We start from the raw sequence: 12,274 nt of genomic DNA on the forward strand, positions 1-12,274 counted from the left end.
AGCTTCTGCATACATTTCAAGAAGTATGTTTGTGTAGGTAAAGCAGTAGAAACCCATAATATCCTAAAAGGGAAAAAGATAGTAATAACTGTACTAACTTTTAGGGTGGGGTATAACAATGGGAAGGAATTCAGATATTCCTTACTCTCCCATCCAAGGAGAAAGCATGGGCTATCTTTTCCATTACGTTTATATATTATATTGTGCCTATTTCCAAAAAGAATTTCAGGTGGTTTATAATAAAACATATAGACACAATAAAACCATACTACAATTAAGGTAAAATACAACAGACAATCTAGATTAAATAGTGCTACAGCCAAGAAATGAATTTTGCTTTGAGTTTCCTGATGGCCAAGGCAAAAAGGGAAATGTAATGGGTGATTCACCTCTTGTTAGTTTTGAAAACAGCACAAATGCTCATTATTTGTGTTTGTGTTTCATGAATATGCTTTTTAATCAAGTCAATTCCACAAATATGAATTTAGCACATGATGGAAGCTACAAAGGAAATAAGACACAGAAGACCTAATAGTTTATTGTGTTTGTGAGTGTGTGTATGAAAATGCAAGCATGCGTGCAGGGGGTGTGGGGCTCATAGGGAGCATATGTTATATAGTAGGGAAAGGCAGCATGTGTAGACTTATGAGTATGGGCTTTGGAAACAGTCTGGCTGGGTTCCCATCCCACATTTCTCGCTTGCTAACTAGGTAATCTTGCATCACTTAACTTCAAGTCTCAGTTTTTGAGCCTTAAAATGAAGATTATAACAGGGCCTGTCTTACAGAATTGATGTGAAGTTTAAATGAGGCAATAATGCATTTGAGATGATTAGCATAGTGCCTCGCCCACAATATGTACTCAGTAAGTGCTAGCTGCTGTGCCATTAGTGTTTATTTGGAAGATATTTATTATCATTAAGTCCCATATATTAAGAACTGAGTCAATCTTAGTCAACTATAAAATCTAAGTTAAAGCAGTTATAAACTTGTTTTTGTGCTAGACCTGCTCTTCATTCATTCAACCAAACTATGATAAATTGAGTTCCTGGAAAAGGCCTGAAAACATGCCTGAAGAGAAAATAAAAGCATAGTTGCTTAGAAACATTTGAAAAATTTAATGCAGATCCTCTCTGGTACAGACGTAAATGCAGGACAGCAGAGTACGGTAACCGAGTGTCTGATTTGCTTTTGTGTGTGTGTGTGTGTGTGTGTGTGTTTAACTTGCAGGTGGACTTCCGTGGCCGTCCAGAGGAGCTGATCAGACTCAGGAATCCGTGGGGTGAAGTGGAGTGGACAGGAGCCTGGAGCGATGAGTAGGTTCTCTCCTTCCTTTCCCCATCCTCGCCTCTCTCCTGGGAAAGACATCATGTAAAAATGCAATGAGACTGACATGACAGTGAATTCAGCAGCACTTACGGTCCACACATTACACAGTCTATTCAGAAAAGAGTATTAAATGGTTCCAGGCTGGGAAAAGCCAAACAAAAACCACTTAGCTGTAGTCCTTGATTCTGGATTTCTGCTTCGGCATTTGAAAGTTTGGCAGCTCAGTCAAATTTTGCTCCGCTCTGAAGGGCTTGCCTGTTTCCTTCCCCCACACCGCGGTGCTCCAAAGGTCAAATCAGTCACTCGCGACCCGATTCTTTACAGTCCACAAACACTGGTCACTCTACTGAAGGCCAGACTCCTCAGCACCAGGAGGAAACGACACTTAGAAAACGGAACTCGATCCTAGGAGCCAGCAGCTGCAGTGGGCTTGATGAATGGGAGTGGAGCTCACTCGGTGAGCTCTTTACCGGGGGCAAATTTTGATCTTTCATGACAAAATTATTAATGACTGAGAGGTTCTCCTTGGCCAGGCCTCCCCACTGTGGGAGAGAAAGGTAGGCAGAGCTGACGCCTGGGCAGCCGGGCCTCCCGCCATGTCATGGGCAGGGAGGTCCAGGGCCCCCTGGGGCGGGAGGATGGGGAAGCATGGAGAAAGCTCGGGAGGCAGATTGGAGCTGGGGACGGGATTGGAATTCACCAGTATCGTTGACAACAAGCCACCCGAGTTGACAGTGGTCAGAATAACAGTCCCTCTCCCACACGCCCTTAGACCTCGAGCGTGTCCCCTGATGGCTCTCCTTTCTCTGCAATGCCGCTTAGGGCTTTTGAAGGGAACTTTACTGTAATCCCAGCAATTTATTACTTACAACTGCAGTATTTCCCCCCCCAGGTTTGTGTCATGGAGAAATGCGTGTCCCTAGGGCCATGGATTGGCCTCCTGCATTAAAGATTTTCCAATCCACAGCCTAACATCGAACAAAGCCCAAACCTCCATTCTGCCAACTACCCAAAAAGGATGACAAGGCTGAATGAAATTGAAACCCCAAGTTTTGTCCATTTTAACCAGTAGCTGTTGACCAAGCTGCCAACAGGGCTTGTTCGATTTTATCTCCTTTTCCCGATGTCACCCAGTCTCTAACAGGCTGGGAGATGTCCAAGGGTGGGAGGGGGTGACTGGTGTGGCCTAGCCTGAGACGTTTATATTCTGGCTCTTGGTAGGGATTTGGGGGTGTCTCTAGGGTAACATCCCTGAGCTCAGCCCAATGCCTATCTACGTTTTCATTTTTTATTTTTTGAAACCAACTGGGAGATTTAGGTCAGATCTAGAGTTCTCCAACTTGTCTCTTAAAATTTGTTTACAACAAGCACATTCTGAGATTCTGTTCTGACCAAATTAATGTTTCAGTGAACTAAAGAGGCCCCAGGGACTCTTCTGTGCGACCGGCCAGGCACTTAGAGGCCAGTGGTCAGGGAGGAGCTGGGCTGGCATGTGCCCCAGCTTCCATGCAAGGGAGGGAGGTGACCCGGTTGTGCTGAAACTGCTCAGGGAAGGGATTGTTGTTTAGATGGATCTTGATTCTGCTTACTTAGACATTTCAGACATATTTCAGGAGAGTCTAGCTTCATAAAGGCCAGGTAGCTGGAGATGGCATTTGAACAAAGAATGTGGGTATTGCTGTGGAAAGGCCACTAGCAGGAGGCCTGACTGTCATTCCTGCAGACTCAGAAAGCGGACCTTCTCCATGTCCCCAGGGATGGTCAGACCCTCTCACAATTATTCACCCCAGACTGATAAATAAGCCAGAATGACAATCTGCTAATTGACTCTAGTGCACATCCTTTCCTTGTGACAGGAATTCTAACGTCTCCTGCCTTGCACTCTCCCCTTCCCATTATCAAGGGCCAGGGAGTCTTAATTAGAAATTTAAAACTTGCCCAGAGAGTGAAAATCAGAGCACATAGGTGTAAGTATTCCTCTAGTGCCCAGAGAGCCCATGACCCCAGTCTGCACCCCGCCCCAGGCTGTGTGCTCCCCCCCAGGCTGTGTGCGTCACATGCCATCAGTACTGCCTTTCTGCCTCGCCTTTTTTTTTTTTTATTGTGGTAAAATATACATTAAAAAATTACCATTTTAACCATTTTTAAGTGTACAATTCAGTATTATTAAGTACATTCACAATAATTTGTAACCATCACCACTACCCAGTTCCAGAACTTTCCATCACCCAAAACAGGAACTCTGTACCCAATAAGCTGTAACTCCCCATTCCTCCCTCCCCCAGCCCATGCTAACCTTGAATCTTCTTCTGTCTCTCTCTTTGTGAATTTGCCTATTCTAAAGATTTCAATTAAATGGAATCATACAATATTTGTTCTTTTGTGTCTGGCTTATTTCACTCAACATGATGTCTTCAGGGTTCATCTATGTGTCACATGTATCAGAACTTCATTCCTTTTGATGATTAAATAATACTCCTTTGTATCTATGTACCACATTTTGTTTATCCATTCATCTGTTGATGGACCCTTGTGTTGTTTACACCCTTTGGCTGTTGTGAACTATGCCACTACAAACATTGGTGTGCAATGTACAATGTTGGAGTCCTTGTTTTGGCCTCGCCATATTTGGGTATTCCTTATTTGGCCCTTAGGGGGAAGTTTTGCTGCAGTAGCAGCTTGTGTTGCACCTGAGCCCTGCAGGAATGACCACCTCTGCTTTGTTTTGTTTTGTTCTTTCCCCCAGTGCACCAGAGTGGAAGTATATAGATCCCAGGCAGAAGGAAGAGCTGGACAAAAAAGCTGAGGATGGAGAATTCTGGTGAGAGGGTTGCCTGCTGGCGAGCCATCCCATTGGTTGTAGGTCCATTCCCACTTCTTATAGGGGGGCCATGTGTCTCTAAGTGTTTCAGTAATGCAACATACTTCCCAGCCATAGGGCTTTCCATTTTTCCCCCTTTTTGTCTCTGTATCATTCTACTATACATCCATGTGTCTAAAGCTTTGAAACCAAGGTATCTGGGCTCTCAACATGGATTAGCTTTCAGCCTGTAATCCTCAGTTTCTGTATCTTTCAATGAAATAAGAGCAATACTTCTAAGTCTAAGATTTGACTTATCATCAACATATGATAACTCCTTTCACTGGTGGACTAAGGAAGATAAGGACTTCCTTAATGTAGTATGGCTGTAAGGAGGTCGTAGCATCTCTATGATGGGCATCACTAAGAATTAAATAGGAAGAAACCTCTTGTGGGCTTAGATCTAATGCAACCTGAAGGCAGGGACTTCTTCTAGACCATTATGGGGTCTCTTCCAGTTTAGGGTTCAAACTCTTTGCATGGTTGGTTAGCGATGTGAGGGGGATTCTCTAATAAGAATTGAAAAGTTAATCATGGTGAGGAACTTGGGTAGTGGTCTCTGCATATTTGTACCTGAGGGCTACAGAAAAGTTTAGAGGTAGCCCTGGGCCTCCAAGTCCCTGACACGGCTCCTCCCCCTGCCAAGTGGGCATGTGTTTGATCAACTATCCAGTCTAGCTTTTGACTGGGAGTCCTCTGGTTCCTCTATCCCCAGGATGTCTTTTTCAGATTTCTTGAGGCATTTTTCTCGACTGGAGATCTGCAACCTGTCCCCAGATTCTCTGTCCAATGAGGAAGTGCACAAGTGGAACTTGGCTTCGTTCAACTGCTGCTGGACACGGGGCTCCACCACCAGGAGCTGCCAGAATGACCCAGGTGAGGGGACGGCCACCTGATCCCTGCTCCTTCTGACAAGTCTGGGAACTGAGTGTTTTTATGTTAACTTTGGATAATGCCTTTGGACTTTTCTCTGGCTTCTGAGCACTCCTTGCTGGCACTGCTCCCCTGGGCTTGGAAGCCAGGACAGCCATGGTGGGCAGTGGCTCTGCAATCTCTCCTCTGAATCTGATCTCAGGTAATGCCATTCCTCAGCTTCTTTGTGGTCAAACTGTCCCTGCTTCACACATCTGCCCCTGCCCCTGAAGGTACTAACCATGCTTTTCCACCCTACTCTAAGGCCTCTCGTTCTTCTTTTGGGCTTTTACCATCCCCAACCTGTGCAGCTGGAGACACCCATCTCACTGAGCTCTGGGCAGAGTGTCTGATGGGGTGCTAGAGGAACACAGGTATAACATTTGCTCTTTTGATAGACTGTATCTCTTAGAGCAGCTGTTTTGCTTTGTTCTCACACCTGAGGCCGAGGCAGAGGGGCGTGACACAAGATGGCGCACATAGAGTCTGTGGCCACACTCCGCTCTCTCGGGCTTCCCTAGGGCTGGTGCAAACCATCACGCCAACCCTGAACCTGCATCCTGTTAAAGGCAGGAAGCCTTTTCAGTATCCAAAGATCACTAATATATATATACATATATACAGCCTCCTCCTAGGTTGAATCAGCCAAGGCAGCATGTGATGAAGAAATACTGAAAAACGACCCTGCATCTCTAAAGAGAAATGAAGGAAAGCAAAACCAGCTCTCTCCACTTTTCACTTCTCTAGCCCCCACACTTCCTCCCCAGGTTGACGTGGATGTGTTGAATCACTTAGACTGTAAGCACACGGGGCAGGGACTAGTGTTCTTTTCTCCAGAGGGATCTCATCCAGGGCTGTACTCAGTGTTACTGGAAGTGGCATTGTAATAAAATCCACATGGGTACCATCCTTGAGTATTGACAAGGTTTCTCCTCCTTCATCCCGCATCCAACCCGAAACTCTCATCTCTGGCAGCAGAAGACAAGAGTGCTGAGCAGAAAAGAAGGTGCCAAGTTCCTTTCCTGTCACTGTTGCTTAGCTTAACATCTGTGGAGCCCTGGGAGTATCACTTTCCTTTTCTGAGCTTCAGTTTCCTAATCCTCAAAATGGGGTAATAAGGCCCGCTTTCCAATCTAATTGGGTCACAGTGAACATTGTAACATGGAATGTGTGGGAAAGTGCTTTGTAAACTGTGTGGTGCTATACAAAGGGAAAGTATTACTTTAATGGTCTATTCACTTCCTCTGGTTCTATTAAGGAGAAAAAAAGAGTAGAGATTGCAGTAAGGTTGCATTTGAGGGGAATTAAAATATGCTCACCATTAGTAAGCTCTTAAAAATGCATAGGAAATTTACATGGATCATTTTGGGGGCTTAGAACTGTAGGGGGTGCCCAAGATACCTGTATGCCCCAAATCCCTATCCCATCTGTGCTGTGCTGCAACCAGCTCTCAGGAAGAGACAGGTTATTCTTGCCCCTTGGTAATAATGTAAGTATAGAAATTTGGCAGAATTTTCTCTGTCTCCTCAGGGATCTACAGATATTTGGTTTTAAAATCCACACACATGTGCCCTAAATAAAAAATCTGCAAGTGGAGAGACTCTGGGAAGGTAGAATTGAATATATATTTTTATTGTTAAGAAGAAACCATAGAGGATTGTGGGAAATGGTGGAGTGGAAAGCTTCAGGAATCAGTGTCTCCACTGGAACAACTATTAAATAGGCAGGGATCATTTGAATCAACTATTTCGAATCTCTGGAGTACAGTAGAATGTTATGCAGCATCCAGGGAAGAGGGAAGAGTGGGAGCAAGAGGCAGGTAAATAACAGTAAATACCAGTAAATTGCTCTATCCCCATGGAGGTTACCAGTGCCCATCCCCCACTCTCACGCCAGGCTGCAGTGGGGTCTGGCCCATGGTGTAGCTTGCTGGTGCTGGAAAAGGACATAAAAATGCATTTTCCTAAGATCTGGAGGGGGCACAGGCTAATCACTGATCATGGCTTTTGATTAGTGACTTTGGCTGGCTGGGGCCTGGTTCTGAGGTAAGACATTTTCCAAACAGCCTTGGACAAATACGGTGGAGGAGACTGATAGCTGGTGTGCTTCCCCAGGGCTGCAGAGCACAGGTGAAGGGCTGCATTTGCTGGGCAGGTCCAAAAAGCACAGCCCTGGGGAGCTGTGGAAGAAGTTCCTGGTACCCTTTCTGGCCCCTTCCTCATACCCTCTCCAGGGCAGTTTGGAGATGGCCAGCTCACCCCTTGTGGGTCCCTGGCCTTGTTTCTGGCTGGGAAAGATTGACTTGGGAATCCAGTGTGAACCCCCACCTTCCTCCCCCAATGCCTTCCCTCCCCGCCCCCCCCCCCCGAATTTGCCCTCCAGGCAAAAGCAGCTTGAGACCACAAAAACAGTAAGAAACAATTGAGGAGGACAGCCTGGGGCAAAGGCTTATATGCTTTAAGCCCCACAATGGAACACCCTGGAGAGGGAGAAGGTCTGTCTCCTGGGAAGTAGGGGGGCATTCAAGCTCCTGTAAACAGGGGAACTCCTCAGCCACCAGCAAGCAAAGGCCCAGGACAAGACACAGGCCCAGAAAGGTAGGGAGGACCCTGCACTTTGCATTTGCCTTGGGCGGATCTTCCCGATAGGAGGGCTGATGAAAATCTCTGTCATATCACCAGCTGGTTACAAGCTCAAGAAACAGACATTTTAGAGAATAAATCCAAGAGTTAACTTTTAAAATGTTAAAATGTACAGTGTGTAACAAAAATTACAAGATAAAAACAAAAAACAAAACAAAACAAAACAAAAAAACAGAAGTGATGGCCCATCCAAAGGAAGAAGATAAAAATCTAGAAAACACCAGTGAAGAAGTCCAATCTGTGGACCTACAGGACAAAGACTTTAAAAAATGATCTTCAACATGCTCAAGGAGATGAAGGAAAATACAAAGAAAGAATTAAAAGATATCAGGAAAACAATGAATGAACAATATGAAAATCTCAATAAATAGATAGAAAATTTAAAAAGGAACCAAACAGAGTTGAAGACCACAATAACTGAAATGAAAAATTCCCAGGAGGGTTTCAACAGCAGATTGGAGCCAGCAGAAGAAAGAATGAGTGAACTTGAAGACAGGACAATTGAAATAAGCCAGGCTGAGGAACAGAAAGAAGAAAAGAATTATAAAAAGTGCAAGTAGTCTAAGACACCTCTGGGACACATTCAGGCATACCAATTTACACCAATATAGGAGACCCAGAAGGAGAAGAAAGAAAGAGGCAGAAGGAGTATTCAAAGAAGTAATGACAGAAAACTTCCCAAACTTCTCAAAAGACATGAATATGCACATTCAAGAAGCCCAGAGAACACCAAAGAGGATAAACTAGAAGGAAAATATGCCCCATCACATACTGACCAAACTGTAGAATTCAAAGGACAAGGAGAGAGTTCTGGAAAAAAAAAGAAAAGGCAAGGTATTATGAACAAGGGAGTCCCAATCAGATAAAGCGCTGATTTATCATTAGAAGCCATGGAGGCAAGAAGGCAGTGGCTTGAAATACTAAATGTGCTGAAAGAACAACAATTTCCAACCAAGGATTTTATATCTGGTGAGAATTTATTTCAAAAATGAGGGAGAGAGTAAGATATTCCCAGATAAACAAAGGCTGAGAGAGTGTATCACTATTTCGCCTGCCCTACAAGGGAGTTATTCAGACTGAAAAGAAAAGGACACTAGGCATTGGTTCAAATTGGCATAAAGAAATAAAGACCAATGGTAAAGGTAGCCATTTGGGTAATTATAAATGCCAGTACTATTGTATTGTGTTTTTTGGTATATAAGTTCACTTCTTACTTCCTATAGGTGCTAAAATGCAAATGCATAAAAATAATGATAAACCAATGATTTTGGACTATAGTGTACGAAGATATAAGTGGTAACAAGTATAAAAAAAGGTGAGAGGACAGAGGGGTGTAGGAACAGTGTATGTGCATGTTATTGAAATCAAGTTGGTATCAAAATCAAATATGATTGTTACATGTTTAGGATGTTAAATTTTAACCCCATGGTAACCACAAGGAAAATAGATTAAAAAATATATCCAGATAGAAATGAGATAGCACTCAATATGGCACAACACAAAAAAATCAAATTAATGTGAAAGTAGACATTAGCAGAAGAATTGAGGAACAAAAAAAGGTATAAGACTTAAAAGACTAAATAACAAAATGGAAGAAGTAAGTTCTGCATTATTAGTCATGACTTTAAAGGTAAATGGATTAAACTCTCAATCAAAAGGCAGAGATTGGCAGAATGGATAAAAAAGTATGATCCAACTGTATGCTGTCTACAAGAGACTCACCTTAAATTCAGACACATGTTGAAAGTGAAAGGATGGAAAAAAATATATATACATATACCATGTACGTAATCACCAAAAGAGAGCTGGAGTAGCTATACTAATATCAGATAAAATATACTTTAAGTCAGGAACAGTTATGAGGGGCAAAAATGGTATTTATATACTGATAAAGGGTCAATTCAACAAGAAGATGTAACGGTTATAGACATATATGCACCTAACAGCAGAGCTCAAAATATATGGAGCAAATACTGACAGATTTGAAGGGAGAAATTGATGGTTCTGCATTAATAATGGGAGACTTTAATACACCATTTTTAATAACAGATAGAACATCTAGAGAGAAGATCAATAAAGAAGTACAAGACTTGAATGATACTCTAAACCATCTAGACCTAAAAGCTATGTATATATAGAATACATCACCCAACAATAACAGAATACACATTCTTCTCGAATGCACATGGATAATTTTCCAGGATAGACCACATCTTAGGTCACAAAACAAGTCTCAATAAATTCAAGAATATTGAAATCATACAATGTATCTTCTCTGACCACAATGAACTGAAGCTATAAATCAATAACAGAGGGAGAAATGGAAAATACACAAATATGCAGAAATTAAACAACATACTCTCAAATAACCAATGGGTTAGAGAGAAAATCACAGGGGAAATTAGGATATATCTTGATGTGAATGTAAATGAAAATACAACATTCCAAAACTTATGGGATGCAGGAAAGGCAGCACTGAGAGATAAATTTGTAGCTCTAAATTTTTAAATTAAGAAAGAAAAAAGATTTCAAATTAGGTACCTAACCTCAGAAGTGGAAGAACTAGAAAAAGAAGAGCCAACTAAATCCAAAGCAAGCAGAAGGAGGGAAATTACAAAGATTAGAGTGGAGAGGAGTGAAATAGAGAATTAAAAAACAAAACAAAACAGTAGAGGGAATCAACAAACCCAAAAGTTGGGTCTCTGGAAAGATCAATAAAATTGGCAAACCTTTAGCTAGACTGACGAAGAAAAAAGAGGACACAAATGACTGAAATTAGAATGAAAAAGGGGACATTACTACTGACCCCACTGAAATAAAAAGGACTGTAAGAGTATACTATGAACAATTGTATGCCAATAAATTAGATAATCTAGATGAAATGGACATATTCCTGGAAACATACGAACTATCCATAGTGACACAAGAAGAAATAGAAGATCTCAACAAACCAATAACTAGTAAAGAGACTGAGTCAGTAATCAAAACCTCCCAACAAAGAAAAGCCCAGGACCAGAAGGCTTCACAGGGGAATTTTACCAAACATTCTAAGAAGAATTAATACCAATCCTGCTCAAACTCTTCCAAAAAATGGAAGATTTGGCCTCATTCTATGAGGCCCCAAACACCCTCATATCGAAGGCACATAAAGGTACTACAAGAAAAGCAAATTACAATCCAGTATCTTTTTTGAATATAGATGCAAATATCCTCACCAAAATACTAGTAAACCAAGTCCAACAGCACATTTAAAGCATTATACACCATCATTAAGTGTGATTTATCCCAAGTATGCCAGGGTGGTTCAACATAAGAAAATCAATTTATGCAATTCTTCATTTTAATAGAATGGAGGAAAAAAACACATGATCCTCTCAAATGATATAGAAAAACATTTGATAAAAATACTAAGAAATCCAGGAATAGAAGCAAACATCCTCAACACAATAAAGGGCATATATGAGAAACCCACAGCTAACATCATTCTCAATATTAAAAGAATGAAATCTTTCCCTCTAGTTCTGGAACAAGACTTAATTCTGGCTTCACTGTTATTCAATATTGTACTGGAAGTTCTAGCCAGAGCAATTAGGCAAGAAAAAGAAATAAAAGACATCCAAATTGGAAAGGAAGAAGTGAAACTTTCCCTATTTGCAGAAGACCTGATTTTATATACAGACAATCCTGGGAAATCCACAACAAAGCTCCTAGAGCTAATAAATGAATTCAGCAAATGGCGGTGTACAAGATCAACACCCCCAAATCAGAAGTGTTTCTATATACTGGCAATGAAGACTCTGAAGAAGAAATCAAGAAAAAATTCCATTTACAATAGCAACTAAAGGAATCAAATATCTAAGAATAAATCTAACCAAGAATATGAAGGACTTGTACACAGAAAACTTCAAAACATTGCTAAAAGAAATCAAAGATCTAAATAAGTGGAAGGACATTCTATGTTCATGGATTGGAAGACTCAATCTTGTTAAGATGTCAGTTCTACCCAAAGTGATTTTCAGATTCAACACCATCCCAATCAAAATTCCAGCAATTTTCTTTGCAGAAATGGAAAAGCCAATCATCAAATTTGTGTGGAAGGGTAAAGGGCCCCAGATAACCAAAACCATCTTGAAAAGAAAAAAAAGAATTAAATTGGAGTACTCACACTTCACGATCTTAAAACTTATTACAAAGTCACAGTAATCAAAACAGCATTGTACTGGCAGAAGGACAGATATATAGACCAATAGAATGTAATTCAGAGTTCTGAAATGAACTTTCACTTTTATGGCCAACTGATTTTTGACAAGGGGCAGAGACCACTCAACTGGGGAATAATAGTTTCTTCAACAAATGATGCTGGGAAAACTGGATCTTCATTTGCAAAAGAATGAAGGTGGACCCTATCTCATACCACACACAAATAATCAACTCAAAATGGACCAAAGACCCAACTATAGGAGCTAGAACTATACGACTCCTAGAAAAAAACATGTGGAAGTATCTTTAGAACCTTTTGTTAGGCAATGGTT

At 41.6% G+C, this 12,274-nt stretch overlaps 1 protein-coding gene across 1 annotated transcript in view; it reads left to right on the forward strand.

The window, feature by feature from the left end:
* Positions 1 to 12,274, forward strand: part of LOC119511420 (calpain-8-like) — an 81,077-nt gene that overhangs the window by 36,923 nt on the left and 31,880 nt on the right. Inside the window, 3 exon segments of the mRNA XM_037805795.1 lie at positions 1,230 to 1,315; positions 4,075 to 4,149; positions 4,904 to 5,064. Coding sequence (XP_037661723.1) covers positions 1,230 to 1,315; positions 4,075 to 4,149; positions 4,904 to 5,064 — 322 coding nt within the window.

This window comes from Choloepus didactylus, chromosome 2, assembly GCF_015220235.1.
Source record: "Choloepus didactylus isolate mChoDid1 chromosome 2, mChoDid1.pri, whole genome shotgun sequence".
Lineage (NCBI taxonomy): Eukaryota > Metazoa > Chordata > Mammalia > Pilosa > Megalonychidae > Choloepus > Choloepus didactylus.